This window comes from Rattus rattus, chromosome 9, assembly GCF_011064425.1.
Source record: "Rattus rattus isolate New Zealand chromosome 9, Rrattus_CSIRO_v1, whole genome shotgun sequence".
Lineage (NCBI taxonomy): Eukaryota > Metazoa > Chordata > Mammalia > Rodentia > Muridae > Rattus > Rattus rattus.
The window spans coordinates 69,738,373-69,756,003 of NC_046162.1; the positions used below are offsets into that span (position 1 = coordinate 69,738,373).

Below are 17,631 nucleotides of genomic sequence, written 5' to 3' on the forward strand. Positions count from 1 at the left end.
ATCTACATCCGGGAGGACGTTAGGAGTTAGCGCGTGAACACTGCTTTGATGAGTCTGATACCCGACTGCCAGGCATGGCTGCAAGCATCGAGCTGATGGGATCAGAAAAGCCATCGTCAGGTCTTGACAGGAAATTCAGTCCTGTTGTAAACTAAGCCCTAAACTCGTACCGTAAGAAAGTGGGCATTAGGTGCCCTCATGCTTTCTAGGCTGAAAGGCCAACCACATCCCAGCGTTACAAAAAAAGAGGGAAAAGAAAGGAGAAAATACTTTCACTCAAGCAGCACAAACCCAAGATCCCCTGACTCGTGGAATTTACCGTGCTGAGATCACAGGGCAGAGGCATATAACAGAAGTCTGATTTCCAAATAAAAGGGACCTGAGAGCTTTATTCTGTCTTCCAAATAATATTAAAAGAAATGAAATGGTGACGAAGTGGCTTTCTCTAGGTTTATTATGGAATTTCTTACAAATGTTTGACTGGGCTTTACAGGTAGGATGTATGGGTTCATACAGGAAATTCAAATTAACACGGGCGCTTGTTCTTCTCCAATGAGGAAAATGACATCGCTGCAAATTGGAACCTGGAGTCATGTTTCAGATGGTTTGTTTGGGGTTTTGTCTAAATGTATCATTAAATAATGAAAGCACCAATTTGAGGGTTTTCCAAATAGCTTGAGTTTCAGGATAGAACCGCATAGCTTGGCCATTTTATTCTTCATACAAACGAGGCATAACCGGATGTGAATACCAACACTGAGAAATACATGCCATCAAAGCAGAAGCCCGAGCATCGGGCACACACACTGGGAGGTAAGAGTTACTTGGAGGCACATGCTTTGGCTGCATCTGACAATTCTTATCACTTCTGGCACTAATGTGGTCTTACTTTCTCTTACTTTAAATCACCAGCTGCCACTAACTTAACAAGCGTTTCCCTGCTGAGTCCCAACTTGAGAACTTTGCCCGGAGACCCTCTGAGTGTGAAGTACCCACAATGCACTGCGATAGGAAAACAAACAGAAAAAATCAACATGCTCCTCTTCAGGACACCCCATCTTGCCTGGCTGAAGCTTCCTCTGGCTATGAGCACCCTTTCCAGACAGAAAAGCTGCTATGGAGGCCTCCACTGAATATGGACAGCATTTGTTGGAGAGCGACAGCTCAGGCCATTATGGATATCCGGGTGGCAGCTGCACATCTTGAACTAAGATCATAAGAAAACATGGAACAAAGCCCTTTCCCCATTAAAGGAAAAATTAAGGTCTAAATCTGTGTTGTTCTTTTATTTATAAGGCAACTCTGTAAAATATAAAAAAATGTTGAAGTCAACTAAGACACTTGTGTGGTTCTTTGTCAGTAAGCAGGAAGGCTGTGGGACTGAAGAAGGAATCTTGAATTAGGCACAATCACTTTATGCACCCAAGACATTCGGTCCAGTGCCCAACGGAGCCTCAACTCCGAGGCATGGTTCAGGGGTGGGGAAGTCAGCACACTGAGGGTTGAGCACCTTTTCTATTCTGTCGGCTACGTTTCGTCTCCCTCTTCACACAGCAGTATTTCACTTTACAAAAGGACCTGACTTTCGGGGTGTAGGGTCAGACTGTGCAAATGCGGGCCGTGGCTTTTTGGCTGAGCCCCACAGTTCTTTAACTTCTGAACAATCCTGCAGACATTACGTGTAAGTAACCCACCACTTCAGAATGAACCTAGACTACATTGGGTCTGGACATGCTGCCCGCTTCAGAGGAAGCTGCAGATGCCCAGGAGGATGCTGCCTCTAGTCGGGAGCTCTTGGTTTTTCTTGGTAATGGTCACAATGGAGGAAGTCAGAGATCCTGCTCTGTCAGGAAGGATTTCTGTGCTCACCACAGAGCTTACATATAACCAGACAACTGCTTTCTGGAGGGACTGACCTCTGCCTTCAGTGCAGCTAGTTGTGGCCAATGCACAATGTTTGCTAAATGAACACAGAACACATGCTACTGGGCATGCACTCGAATGTCCAGCAGCACCGGGGTCCTCTAACCCCATGGATTTAAATGATAGATTCTTTTTGGCAAAAAGGACCAGATGTAGAACCATCCAAATATCCATCGATCATGCCACCAACGCCTGCACTGGGACACTGGAGTACACACCTTACACTCATGATATTACCAAGGCAAGAAAGCACTGGGCTTTATAAACAGAACAGCAGTCAAAGTTCAAATCCAGGACAAGTCAGGTCTCTCGAGTACACACTAAGGCCCGGCTCTCGCACCCTTCAGCAAGGGAAAAGGAAAGCTACTGCCGGCAGGCCTCACCGCTGGCCAGCTTTTCAGGGCCCAGCTTCTTGCCTGAGAGCAGTCACACAGTAAACCAGCAGGCATCGCTGCCCTCCTGCACTCTCCACGGGCAGCAGGCACGAGCTCAGGCTCTACAAACTCACAGGCCAGTTGGCCATGACAGATGGTTTAGTACACCAGTCACTATAGTTAATCACAAGCTACTTCAGGGGCACACTTTAACTTAGTGGTGTGTGTGTGTGCGTGTGTGTGTGTGTGTGTGTGTGTGTGTGTGTAAGGCAAACCTTAAGTATGAGCCAAAAAACTTACTTATCCTCAGATGCATTCTTTAGACACTCACATGTACCTCAGTGAAGCTGCCATCTCATACACATGACATCCACAACAGGTACACACTGTAACACAGAGAGTGACACTAGCCATCAACAGGGTACTGAAAGGACACCTTCAACAGTTCACAGGGAAACGTTGCCCAACAAACTCTCGGTGACAGGAGAACCCCGCGATGCCACAGTTCTGAGTTGCTGCGGTTGAGACAGTGGGACAAAAGCAAGAAGACCCGACAGCGATTCCCTCCAGAAGGCACAAAATCCAATGTGACAGGACCAAAAGCCACTCCTGCGGCACTCTGGAGCCACTATGTTGATTTCTGTTGCCAAGATGTTTGCCCTTTCTAGTTGTTCTGGCCAGCGTGTCTCTAACATGGCACATTAAGTTGGTGACACTATGTATGGCAAAAGGAAACTGCATGTCACTGGTCACCTCAGATCAACATAGCACATGTACCATTTGTGACCACATCAGCATCAGGCTGAAATCCATATTGTAAACTTAAACACTAAGACATTACCTTCAGAAATTAAAGAAATTGAGGACAAACAAACAAACAAACAAACTACAGCTGTGTGGGCAGGAGGCTAAGCCTCTGTAGGCTGAGATCGCTGTTCCTTAAACTTTTCTCTAAAAGCCCTTTCAGACCAGGGCTCCCCCTAGCTAGGCATGTCACTGCTGTGTAAGGCACTCTCTCTTTAGAGCTGAAGGTTCATTATCTCATCCCTACAAGTACTTAAAGATACTGCCTATTCTTGGCACTGCAGGAGAATTCAGTTTGCAAGCAGAAGAATTCAAAGCCTGAAATACACCTAGTGTGAGGTTGGCCAGGAAGTTATAATTGGACTCGAATGCAAGCCCCGGTGAAACCGATCAAAGCCCGAATTCCAGCAGATATTGGCAATGTGTTAATTCAGCAGCTGTCAGCCACAAACTAAAGACCACAGATGGACTAAGATTTCCAAGAAGTTAGACACAGAATTAAGATTTTTCTAACTGCTGATGTAAACTGCTATGTAAATAGAAAAACAGGACAAACAGAAAACAATCAAAATCACAACAAGGTATTAAAACAGCGAGTCTCCTCATCACTGGAGCATAAGCTGCTTGAGGTTGTCATGAAGGATTGTGTCCTTCACGTCTCGGAACACAAGGCGGATGTTCTCTGTGTTGATGGCGGTGGTGAAGTGGTGGTACAGCGGCCTCTGCTGCTGGTCCCGGCGTTTCCCCCGGAAGCATTCCACCAGAAACTTTTGGACGTCTCTTAAGCAGTGAGGGTCCCCTTCAAATTCTAGGAAATAGTCTTTGATGCTTACAACTTGCACTTTCTCCTCAAGCAAGTCTGTCTTGTTTAAGAAGAGAATTATAGAGACATTGCTGAAAACCCGGTTATTGACAATTGTTTCAAAAATGTTCAGGGACTCTGTGAGGCGGTTGGTCAGGCGGTCCTCCATAAGCACCTGGTCAAACTCACTTGAAGAAACAAGGAAGAGTATTGACGTCACACTGTCAAAGCATTCAAACCAACGTTTCCGTTCTGATCTCTGGCCACCTACGTCAACCATTTTGAAAGGAACATTTTTAATTTCAAAGTCATACTCATGGATGCCTTTGGTGGGTCTTCTGGCAAGCAGAATATCTTGCTGTGACGGAATGTAGTCCTAGAAGAGAAAAGGATTTATACTTAGGAGGCCACAAGTAGCAACTGGCCCAGTACATGGATGTGCAAATTAAATGATTAACAACCGACCACCAAGCCAAGGCTGGCCTCAAGCTTGAGGTCCTATCACCCCAGCCCCCTAGCTGCTGAATTACGGGTGACCGACACACCACTCACACGTAAGTGAACTCCCAGCTGACCTCGCCCACCTGCATTACCAACTCCTAGGTTATGCCAGAATGACCTCTCTGCCTCGGCATCTCCATGCTGGTCCTCGCCCCTCTAGACACAGAGGAGCTGAGGCTGTGGCTCCTGAGGCTCACTTCCCATGCTTGGCTCTGTATTCCATGCACCTTCTTCACTGCACACACCCGCTTCACGGCTGTGCATAAGCTCTACGCTGTCCGCAGGGAAAACACCTTATCTAGCATGAATGACTGACCTTATGCACTGCAGACCTTAGGCTAGGCTGTTCCGGGCAATGGTTTAGGAAGCTCTCACTCACCCAGGAGGAGCATACTCTGAGCACCATGTCTGTTCCCACCTGGAGGGCACTCACACCTAGCACACTTGTCAAGACTGTTAGCTCTTCTGAACTCTTTAAGGAACCACTGCTATCAGTAGACTGGCATTGAATTTGTCATGATCCACCTGTCTCTGCCTTTTGGTGCTAGGGTTACACATTTACTCTCAAGCACAAGTGAGTGAAAGGGGCGGGAGGAGAGAGAGAGAGAGAGAGAGAGAGAGAGAGAGAGAGAGAGAGAGAGAGAGAGAGAGAGAGAGAGAGAGAGGAGAGAGAGGGAGAGAGAAAAGAGTGAGGAGAGTGTTGCATGCATGCATGTGTTTAAGGCTAAGTCTTACTATGCTGTCTTGGCTGACCTAGAACTCACTGACAATCCTCCCGCCTTAGTTTTACAAATGCTAGGACCCCAGACCCTGGCACCGGGCCTAGCTTTCCAGACTGTGTGACCAGGGAAGCTCTAAGGTCTAGGACAAAGGCAACCGCACCTGGCAGCACCTTCCTCAGGCCCCTGCCTGCTCCTCGCTTCTCATGTGGCCTCTGCCTTTCTAAGGGCTCAATGCAGAGCAGAGTTCCTGCAGCTTCAGATGGAGAGAAGCGAACGCGGTTCTGGTTCGCCCTAAGCTCAGAGAACGGCGATAAGATGCAGCACAGTCAGCCTGCTCTCCTCTCTCCTTGCTGATTATGTCATCTCCTTTCAGAACTATTCTCACCCTAACAGTTTAAGCACCTACTATCCATGGCTGACTGGCCTATTATTTATCTATAAGCTTAAGCACCTACTACCCCCCGTCAGGACTGGCCTACTATTTATCTGTAAGCTGTCTGCTGATTGCCTACTTTGTGCCAGGAACTGTCACTAGGCAAGCAAGGTAGGACGTCCTGGTCCTCACTAAAGAATGGATAAAAGAAAACAAAGAAACCATTAGCGTGTTATATGCAACAAGGAAGCAGGGCCTGATACAGACAGGGAGAGGGCAGCTGTGTTAGCCAAGCCACCATGCCAGCACCAGGCGGAGTTCAAGGTCCTATTTTATAATATGGTGAGTTTAAATCTAACCTGAGCTACAAGAAACCTTGCCTCAAAAAACCCACCCAGCAAACAACACCAGAACCCCAGCGAAGACAGCAAGCGTATACATGATTAGTGTGCTTAGGAAAACCTGCCTGAGAACCAGAAAAGCAGATCAGACAAGCTCTCTTTAGACCGTAAGAAAGCACTGTTAAAAAAATCATCCCGGCATTACCGTGCAGGCCTTTAACTCAGTGGGAGGCAGACGCAGGCAGATCTCAGTGAGTTGGAGGTCAGCCTGGTCTACAAAGCGGGTTCCAGGCCTAGGGAATGAGACCCGGTCTCAAACAAAGAACAACAGCAAAAATCAGAGCTGGTCTGGGGTCTGACGAGGCTGTTCTTACAGAGGACATGGGTTTAGTTCCCAGCATCCACACGGCAGATGGAACTCTAGTTCCAGGAAACCTAAAATCCTTTTCTGGGTTCCCGGGGCACCAAGTAAGCACAGTACTGCTACATACATGGAGACAAGCACTCAAACAGTGAAATGAGTGAATGAATGAATGAATGTAAAACATGCTCAGGGCTGGGAAGGGGAGCTCAGTTAGTAAAGTGTATGCATACAGCATCAGCCTGAGGTTCTGAGTTTACACCACATAAAAAGGTGGGTGCTAAGAGAGCACCACCTATGATCCTTGAGCAGGGGACAGCAGACAGGAGGGCTTGCTGACTGGCAGTCTAGACAAATGTGTGAGCTCCAAGTTCAGGGAGAGACTCTGTCTCAAACAAGGCAAGAAATAACTGAGGAAGACATATACCAGCCCTAGCCACTCCACCATCATGTGCACATACCTGTTCATATTCACCACCCCACCCACTGCATACATGCTGTTCCTAATGCTTTTCTCTGACTGTCCGTATTATGTGACAAACTAAGTTATAAAGAACTCAAGTTCTGGGAGATACTTACATTTGCAGGAAATAGGTAAAAAAAGAAACTCCTTGAAAGGTAACATACACAATTAAAAATTTAGGTTTCATTTTTTGAAATAGGCTGGCCTTAAACTTATGATCTTCTTGCCTCAGATTTCTGACTGCTATAATTACAGATGTGTGCCATCACAACCAGCTAGCAAACCCAAATAGAAAATATAAGGACATGTAAAACTGAACCTGCTGGAGAAAATAAGTGTAGTCCCAGTGCCCTAAGACGCCGCATTGGGCTTTCTTCCTTAGAGCAGGCCAGCTCTGAAGCCTCAGGACCACGGCTCATCGAACACAGCAGAAATGTAAGAGGAAGCTAAGGCAGCTGCACTAGGCTTCATGACCAACAGCTCTGGGGCAGAGGCTCTAGGCAGTGAAACCTTAGAGAACAGACAGTAGCGCTCACTCTGCCTACCACAGGCCTGGGAGAGCCAGTGAGTCACTGGCTCTGAGGCAAACACTGGGAAGATAACGGGCTCCTCCCAAGGTGACTCTCTGTCACTCCAGTCTCCTCTACGAGCCTTGGGAATAGAGCCCCATTCACCAAACTTCAATACCAGTGAGGCCTGTTCTATTTCTGCTACAGAAAACCCAACACTGAAGAATGGCGGTGTGAAATCTCATTTTCAAACACAAATCTCTTCCATGTTGACAAAAATTAGAAATCTGTCAATGTTTGTAGGAAGATGACTCAGGCCACTGGCACTAGAAGAAAAGGAAAAGGCTAGCTGCTGGTGTTCTCTAACTTTCCTAACAAGCTGCCCTAAACAGGACCAATGCTATCCCCACTACTACTTCCAAGTATCAATGACCAGAAAGAACTACTGTTTTGAAACTTACCGGTACTCCAAGTTTATCCAAGTTATCCAGGAAATACTTTACAGACTCACCCTGAAAATAAGAAGAAAACAAAGTCAGGAAGGCTTGACCGTCACACAGTTACGTTGTACTGTGGGGCTGTACACTTGGTCTGAGTAGACTTTGGTTAGTCACATTCAGAGGAGCTGAAGAGGGGACTACCAAGTGTGAGGAGGCCAAGCCAGGGAGCCAAAACATGAACACAAAGACCTTTGCCACATACAACGTTAAAGCACCACTAACGGGGCAGAAGGTGCAGCAGAGTGGGGCTGGTCCTCAGCACTACATCAAACAAATGCTCAAACAGCCGATACGAAGCGCAATAGCTACCTCGTTTGCGGCTTAAGGGATGTCCGAGGCGTTAGCTCCTGTGCTCGACTGTAACTACAGGTCAGCCTGACTTGAAAAAGGAAAAAGATGTCTACCACTACGAATAATGTCACTATAAAAGTTTTCAGGTCACTGTAAAGATTTTTGTTGTGACATCGAATTTGGTAGGTCTACTCCTTGAAGGCTGGTCCCTATGGGACTAGTGACCCTCATGAGCTCTCAGACCCTGCCATACGAGGGCCCTGTGCCCTGCACTCTGTGTGGGTCTTTACCTGGCCACAGCTCAGTGGCTCCTGACACTGGTCAGGAACATAGCAGATCACTTAAGTTATCAAAGCTTTCAAATGCTGGCATGTTTTATTACACAGCATTTAAAACCACATTTCTGTCAACTTTATCAAGTCCATGGGGGAGCTGCCGCACTCACTGGGCAGAGCTGGGTTCCTACATTCTAGCTGAACGTGTAAGCCTTATACTAGGAGCAACGTAAATCCAGGCTACTTTCCTTGAAATAGTGGGCGACCAAAGTGCCCAAATGCCCGTCATTCCTTTAGGCAAAAGTGGCTGCCCTGAAAAGGGCAGCTGGGGCAGCTCGCAATCAGCCTCGTCAGTCACCGTTCAGTTCCTGCAGACACACTTCTGGCCACAAAAACAGGCTCATGAAGAACACAACCAGCATGCTCTGAGGCTCACACACTGATCTGCCATCTTTACCTGAGGTACAGATAGCTATGAGCTGCCTGATTGGTGCTGGGACTCGAACCTGGGTCCTCTGGAAGAGCAGCCAGTGTTGAGCCATCTCTTCAGCCCCAAGCTTCCCTTTTCACAAACTGGGTAGCATCCGTCCCCTCAGGCAACCTGTGTTGTTTGTAGGCTTAGAATCCCTTCCACCCCCGAAAACACACAGTGAAGCCACTAGGCATCATGGGAGCATTTAATGTGCCTAAATTAATTTTAAGGTGATTTCTAAAGCTGAACTGAACATTAACACAGGACAGGTCATTTACTATTCCTCCCTCTGTCTCTAATGGGACACATAGTGACTTGTTTTCAAGGACATGGTAAGGGTAAAAGGAAGTTGCTATAAAATTGATATTTCAGAGTAAAAAGCAGGGATCGTGCCACTGGCTGCTGGCCTGCAGCAACTACAATACCCCCAACACACACACACACTCACACACACACACACACACACACACACACACACAACACACAAATGTGTCACGCAGGTACCCCCAACACACACACACACACACACACTCACACTCACACACACACACACACACACTCACGAAATACAAAGAGGAAATGTGTGCACACATGTGCCTGTGCATTCAAAGTCAGAAGAGGGTGCTGGGACTCCCACACCCACCCCCTGATCCTTTTTGAGGCAGAGTTTCTCTCTGAACCCAAGGCTTGCATTCTGTAGGCTAGGCCAGCAAGCCCCAGTGAGCTTCCAGTCTCTGCCCACTCAGAGCTGGGATGCTTGGCTTGTTGCATGGGTGCCGGGATACAAACTCTGGTCGTAGCGATTGCACAGCAAGCATGCTTAACTGCTGAGCTGACTCTCCATTGCTAAGTAACATCTTTCTTAAACAACAAATCATTTTAGCGCCCCCCCCCGCCACCGTTTCCCATTTTCTTTTCCCTCCTTCCCTCCTTCTCTCTCTTTTGAGGCAGAAATAGCCAGGGCTGGCTTTGAACTCACAGCAGCAGTCAGCCTCCCAAGTGCTAGGTTCAGGAGTGGGTCGCTGCCTGCCAGTTTTAATACCACTTTGATGATAAACAACTTTGAATACACAACTTTTTGTACCTTTCCAATTATATCTACAGTGATGCTTTGGGTAGAGTTAAACATTGTTTAAGATTCCTGTTAAGCGGGCTGGGGATTTAGCTCAGTGGTAGAGCGCTTACCTAGGGAAGCGCAAGGCCCTGGGTTGGTCCCCAGCTCCGAAAAAAAAAAAGAACCAAAAAAAAAAAAAAAAGATTCCTGTTAAGCTCTCTTAGGTCTGCCTCTCCACACAGGTGAAAACACCAAGTTCATTCTTCAATAGAGTCTACACGAGGCTAAAAGAAACCAACCGGTGGCACAGCCTGTAAGCCTGGCACCTGGAAAACGGAGGCAGCCTGAGGACCAGTTCAAGGGGATGCTCAGATGGCGGTTCAGTCAGCCCGGGTTATGTGAGCCTTAACTACCAAACTACCTACCTACCTAACTACAACATAAGAAGAAAAAAGAAAAAGTTCCCCATCCAAGGCAACAGTAAAAGTTCAACTTCATACGAAGCATTAGTATTATTTATCTTATGGAGATAAAGTAAACGAAAGTTAAGATACCCTCACATGAGTATTATCTGAACAGCATCCTCCTTCCTAGCACGGATTTACACCACTGTACTGTGGGAGGGTTTACAGAAAACAGTGTACACATCCCAGTGGCATTACGGATCTATACAAACCTCTCAGGACGATAGGAGCACTATGTCCCAGGATCATTTAGCGGCCTTGTCTGCTCCAAGCAATTACTCAGCATAAACAGGATGTACATAAAAGCACAGCGAGGCTGGGAGGGGCGCACACTGGAGGCTCGGGAGTCCACAAAAACCACGAGTTTTAGATGTCAGTCCAGGATATATATATAAGACCCTGCCTCAAACACCACCCCAAAGGGAATGAATACATAAAGTATCGTTTATTCAGTGCTACCTACAACAAATTTGGAACATTATTTTTCCACATAGAATTAAGAAAGAAACATAAAACACCTTAAGCTATCAAACATAATTATTTGATATCAGTCACATATGAAATACTTGCACTATTAAATACTAAACTGAAGTAGTAGATTATAACGTCAAAGCCTACAGCGTTGACCTGAAAGGCATTCTGTAACTTTGCAAGTGTGGAACAGTACACGCATGGCAGCAAGGCCCGACCCAGATGTATGCCGGGTCTTTAGCTGTTTATCCTACATGGCTAACTTATTCCAATGTTTTCATGCACAGAAAGGGGGGGTCACTGTCTGTGTGCTTGGCCTTGCCTTGCTGTCATTTTAAGAAACCTTAATTTCTCTAGCACATCTTAATTCTAAGATCTGGGAGACTATTAATTAGCTCAGCTGTCTATTAAATTAACTCCTTAAAGTATGGGCAGAGGTAACTCGGTAGCACTGTACTATCTTCTTTCTGCAAACGAGAGAGCTATGCTTGGCAGCCAACTCCTATAACCCAGCCCTGCTGAGGGGCTGCCAGGAGTTTGGGGCGAGCCTACCATATGAGATGAAGTTGCAAGTAGGCTTGGGATACCAGTGAGACCCTGAGGAACCAGGTAGCAGGGGTGGGGCTGGGGGAGCTAATCTCTGTCACATGTCTTGTTTTGGACGTACAAACACTTTCAATGTCTGAGTGCATGCTACTCTTCCAGAGGGGTGGCTTGGTTCCCAGTACCCACAGCCAGCAGCCACACGCACTGGCTCACTGGAAATGCTAATTCCAGTCCAGGGGAGTGGATACCTGTGGGCACCTGTGAGCATAACTAAAAAGTAAATCTTAAAGATAACCTTGTGAGTCCAAATTAGTCTGTGCTTTATTTATTAGAAACTCCAAAATCTCACGAAAACCAAGTGGTAATAACCACAGAAAAAGGTATGTTATACACAGACAAAACAAAATAAAACAAAATGAAACAAAGCAACAATGACAAAGAGACAAGTCAGCCAGGGCTACATCGTGAGATCCCGTCTGAAACGATGAAGAAACGGCGACAGAGAGCAATTCTGTACTTTATGTGTTCAAGACTCTGAAATGAAAACATTCTAAATTCCCTTACATTTAAACATACGGATGAACTCCCACTGTTAAGTCTTGCCTTCTCTCGCATTTCAGCCACATCTACTCTAGGACATAATACATTCAGTGTTACTCCTGTGGCAAGCATATTTTGGTTAAAATTAAGTCACTAGTCAAAAAGAGTTGGGGCTGGAGAGAGGGGGCAATCTGGCTTCATTCTTGTTCTCCCCTTGCCTGCTGCCTGTGCTCCTTTCTGACAGGGTCTTGCTGTGTAGCCTACGGTGGCTCTGAAGTCAAGACAGTCCTGTCGACACCTTTAAGTCCTTATTTATTAGCAGCTTTGAAATTTTATTGAGAAGAAAACCTACGGGAAAAAAACTTTTATGATCTCAAAAAATTAAAACCAAAAATGTGTATAATCTGCAGTTTACCCATGGTCACTAACAGGGGCTCTGTACTGGGGGCCTAGGGCTTCTGTTGGTCCTGCTGATGTGTCCAGTGTCTGGATCCAGCAGCCTTTCTCTCCAAGACCATGTGAGAATGGCGAGTGAGCCGGTGAGGACGAAGGCGGCCCTAACTACCTTTTCCTAATAAGCTCCTCTGGCTTCCCAAAGCTGCTATGAAGGAAAGGTTCTTTCTCTCACCCCAAGTAAGTGATTTGATTAAGTCTCCAAACTCCCCCAGGTCCCGATTTCCCCAACTGTGAAGTAAGGCAAAGAAGTCAGTGCTTCAATAACCAACCCTTTTCTGCATAAGGTACACTGACTAGAGTTTCCGTCCAGCAGAGGTCATGTTAGCAATCTGAATTGTGCTCCTGCTGTCTTGTTATTCAAGCGACACACCTTAGTCTCTGCAGACACAATGCAGGAGGAGTCCATGGAACACAAAAACACTACAACCTTAAGACTTGAAATTGGGTTAGCTTTTCCCAGTCCATTCTCCACTACTGAAAGAAATTTAAAATCAAATTTCAAATTAAAACCCATTTCCTAGTTAAGAGTTAAATGCCATGGTGATTTATGTCACCTCTAATTCTTTTTTCTCTGGACATTTAGGCTCCACCTGAACAGGCCACCGTGGCCTGTTGGCAAAGTCAATGGCTTCAGTGGGCTTCGGTTACTTTCTAATGTTCAAACCCTGGGAGGTTACAAACTTTACTTCTTATCAGTTTCATCAACTTGCACCTAAGCTGGAAATAGCTTCCTTGTCCCTCATTCCCAAGAATCATCAGTTAAAACAAGCTTTCTTTGCTTGTAAATACACACTGGTTCCAGGAATCTAAAAGCTGAAACTTAAGTTAGGAAGAAATTTCTATAAAGCAAATAGACAGTCCATGTTCACGGGACACCTACTGCCCAAATGAGAGATGTTTTTAGCCGGAGAGTCAAGCATAGACAAGAAGAAACTACTTTTTTTTTTTTTTTTTTTTTTTTTGAGAAGAAAACATACTAAGAACACTGTCAGCTTTATGCCAATAGGGAAAGACAACTTTACTTAGCAGATAGGTTAAGAAGTAAACGTTTTAAAACCTTAGCCAGGGTTCAGTGGTTAAGAGGTTGTCATTCTTCCAGGGGCTCCAAGTTCGGATTCCAGATCCCAAGTCAGGTAGGTGGCTCAAAACAACCTGTAATTCCAGCTCGGAGACGCCAATGCCCTCTTCCAGCCTCCGTGGGGACCCACAAACACGACGCAGGCATGCACAAATAAATCTCGTGCTAGAACACAATTTAGCAATTTGTAGCAATGCCTTTAAAAGACTGTCACTGGAGTAATACCAAAGGAATCTGTTCGGCTTCAACCATGTAGTCAGTTACTGCTGACAGAGAAGCACTGGATTATTTTCATTTATCTAGACTGTAGATCAGATGTCTGCTACCCACAAACGATAGCAGCCCACAGGCCAAATCCCGCCCACTGCTTGTTTCATGGCTCATTTCTAAGTGATTGGGAAAACATGAAGATGGTATTTTTAACATGTGAAATGGTATAAAATCAAATTTCAGGGTCTAAAAATAAGACTATACTGGAGCGCAGGCAGCCACACTCGTTTACTCGCTGAGCATCTCTGACTGCGTCCACGCCCTGCATGAGCAGGAGCAGTGGAGGAGGAGCCCCCGGGTGACGCTTTCAGAGCTTTGCACCACTGCACCGGGCACTGAGTTTGAAGCTGATACTTCAGATGGCACCAACATGGCCAGCTGACCCGACCTTTGCCTCTCTCACACAGGTTAAGTTCATATTCATCACAAAAAGAAACAGAAAGAGGGTTTTGAATGCTATGCTTTTAATATACACCAGATGCCAGCATTTGCGGTTCCTGTGTAGTGAAGGACACTGCAGCGGACTGAGAGAACACAGAGCAGGTGGGCACTTGCAGACTAACCATCTCCACCCACTTCCAGAGTTTCCCTGTGGCTCACTGTTATCCAAGCAAGGAGTGCTGTTTCCTGCTGGAGAATTCAGTTGTGCTCGACTGCAGCAGCCAAACAAGTCTGTGCAGAAATGACAGACGGTTGGCTCCTCAGTGAGAGCGGATGCTCAGAGCTGAGGACGGCAGCCACGCTCCAAATCCCAGGTGGACTTCTGAGTCCCGGGGCGGCCAGGGCTACACAGCAGGACCCTGTTTCAAAACAAAGCTACTAACAATAACAGACTAGTGATTTCTGGGACTTTCCTCATTCTTGCTGAACAACTCTACTACCAACAGTGCTTACTCAGCTGTCTGTCAAGTTTGGAGTACCTGGAACCAGCCTGCACAGACGGTCTGGATGCATATCTGTCCACCCCAGGAGAATCTGTTTAAGAAACTGAGACAACTCAGTCAGCATAGCTGCCACTGGACTCTGATGGGGAAAGCGGAGCAGAGCAAGAAGGAAGTGGTGGGACAAATGCACAAAGCCATGAATCGGTTGGCACTGGATTCCTCACCAACAGGTACTCTGTGGGAAACACATTAAGTCTATCAGTGCCAACAAGGAATTTAATTTACTCTTGGAAATTGGACATCACTATGACCAGGAACTTGGTCAGAAATAAGAGTCACTATTTTTCTGGGAAATGCAGCTCAGTAGATGGAACGACCTGCCTAGCATGAATGATACCCTGGGTCCTACCCCAGCATCAGAGTGCAGGGGCGCATTACTAATCTCAGCACTTGGACAGAGGCAGGAGGGGGTGGGGGAGTCTAAGACCATCCTCTGCTTCACAGCAAGTCTGAGGTTAAAAAGAACAAGATGAGATCCAGTCTCAACAGAGAAGGTCAGAGGTAGATGTCTGACACACACCTTACAAGTTCAGTGTCTTGGGCTGGAGAGATGGCTCAGTCGTTAAAGGCTATGCTCACGACCAAACCAAATTCAATGGCTCCAGAGTGATGACTGTTTACTAAATTTTCTGAGCACTGGGATGAAATGGACTTGTTCTTCTGCATAAGAACCATCCTTAACCACTGCCACCGAAAACTGGGTTTTGAAATTAGCTTTGGGGAAAAGTAGATTCTATTCTTGAAAAAGTTCAACCTAAAATTATAAGGCAAAACAGCCTTTTTTGGTGAAGCTTATACTCTGGAAAACTCATCTCAACAACTGGCACTGACTGAATCTCTAGCAACGTCAAACTGTTTTTATACACTCGCCTGTGGTCAAAAGGAAGTGAAACCCCATCCACACAGTCCAGTTCCTGAAGTATCACTCCAGTCCAAAGCCCATTCGACTGCAAATTAAAGCTTCCCCCAGCCTACAGGAGGAGTGATTAGTACACCAAGAAGCACAGGGGAGGACCTAGATTCTTCTGCAGAGGAACTGCCCAACAAGATCCTGTGCTCTGAAGGTGGACCAGGGCCTCACACATGCTAGGCAAGGACTCTACCTTTCAAGGATGAGATCTATAAAATATTATTACATATCAACATTAACGAGTGAGCATCTATGATTGGTTGGAAGGTAAGCACTGAACCTGAATAGGAAAACACCCAATCCTTCTGACCATAAAACCGCCCTTACAAAAAGCTATACATAATTTTATTACATTTTGAATTGCATTGCTAAAAGTTTGTGGGAACTTCTATTCTCTCCTATGCTATGAGTGCTTTCTGTAATGTTCGTCACTTTATGCCTTGCCACGAGACGTCTCGACTATATTATCTAGTCCTTAGGGAATGAATGTGTTCTAGGAATTTTATTTCGAGACTTGTATAACTCTGACTGGCCAAACTCGCTATGTAAATTAGGCTGGGTCCAAACTCACAGAGACGCAGTGGTTTCTGCCTCAGAAGTTCTAGAACTTCAGTGTGTGTGTGGTGCCACATCAAGGACTTTTGTTTTGAGGTGAGTCATGATCCTCTTTCCTCAGCCTCCAAAGTATTAGGGATACACAGCTCATGCTGCCACACCCAACTGAGAAAAGTGGTTCTTCTTACTGGTATGGACTAGAATTGCTTGATGTACTATTGAAAGAACAGATCCCCTGCTCTACTACAAACCCGCCATGCTCTTAGTAAGCTGCAAGAAAAATGACTGTGAGGTAGCTATCCTTGGGGTCACTTCACAGTGACATGCATTTTAAAATTAACTTCATCTTTTGTGACTATAGGAAGTTAACTTTAAAAAAGCCTGATATGGGTTAGCAAGGTGGCTCCAGGGTTAAAAGTGGCTGCCCTTCAGAGGGCTGAAGTTTACTTCCCAGCACCTCACAAATGCCTGCAACTCCGGCTCCAGGGGAACCACGCCTCAGGCCTCCACAGGACTTACCCAAGTGCACACATGCACTGATTTACTAAGACTTAACTAAATTAAAAAATATAAAAGTAAATCTTTAAAAGACCAGTAAGAAGAGTTAGAGATGGCTCAGTGGTTAAGGGCACTGGTTATCTTGCAGAAGACCTGGGTTCAGTTCCCAGCACCCATGTGGCAGCTCACAACCGTCCATGACTCCAGTTCTAAGGGATCCCAAGTTCTTTCAGTCTCTGAGGACACCAGGTATATAAGGGATTTACAGGCATAATGCAGGAAAAATATACATCTGTATAAAAATGAAATAATAAAATAAAAATAAAAGCCTGAATAAAAATGCCAAGCTACTAAGAAACTAGGCTAGACATTTATTTTTATTTTATTGTAAGAGTAGGTTTTAAGCCACAGTGCATATTCTTCATAATTCAATTAAGTCACAATTGTGTGCACACCTAAACAAAGACTCTATTTGAGTTTAAGAACAGCTTGGTCTAGAATGAATGAATGAATGAATGAATATATGAATGAATGAATGAGTAAATGGCTAGTGGATAGGGTTAGACACAAGTTTAATACTGAGAAGTTCATCTGACTATTGGTAACATACAGATTTTAGAGAAAACTCTGGGATCAATAAGGTATCAGGGATCCAATCTACATGTGTTGCTTGGTTAAAATCTGCGAGCCAGCCGTGGTGAGCAACACCTGCAATCCCAGAACAGTCTGAAGTGGGAGGATCTGTGAGTTCAAAGCCAGCCGACAAGCTAGAACTATACATACATATAAAGACTTTGTTGACAAAAACTAACAAGCTAGCATTTTGTATTTTATACCATCTCCTATACTCTATACTATAGTTATATCATACTATAATCATAGCAAACTATAATGTACATGCTCTTAAAAACGAGCCCTGAGCCGGGCATGGTGGCACATGCTTGTAAATCCCAGCACCTGAGGCCGAGACAGGGAAGACGCCTTGAGTCCTAGTACAGCCTGGACTATACACGGCTGAGAAAAGCTTGAGTTCTGACCAAGGCCCCTCCCTGTGCATCCTTCTCTCTTCTGTGCAGCCATCATTGCCAGACACAGCTCCTTTCATTTCTGGCTGAGGACCTTATAAGGAGAGAC

General features: G+C 45.7%; 1 protein-coding gene across 1 annotated transcript in view; it reads right to left on the minus strand.

Annotated features, from left to right (window-relative positions):
* Window positions 1-436: 436 nt before the first annotated feature.
* Gna13 (G protein subunit alpha 13) overlaps window positions 437-17,631 on the minus strand; it is a 36,016-nt gene continuing 18,821 nt past the window's right edge. Inside the window, exons 3-4 of the mRNA XM_032912102.1 lie at window positions 7,635-7,685; window positions 437-4,279 (exon numbers count right to left, since the gene is read on the minus strand). Of these exons, the coding sequence (XP_032767993.1) occupies window positions 3,707-4,279; window positions 7,635-7,685 (624 nt within the window). The 3' untranslated portion in view covers window positions 437-3,706. The remainder of the gene's footprint in view (window positions 4,280-7,634; window positions 7,686-17,631) is intronic.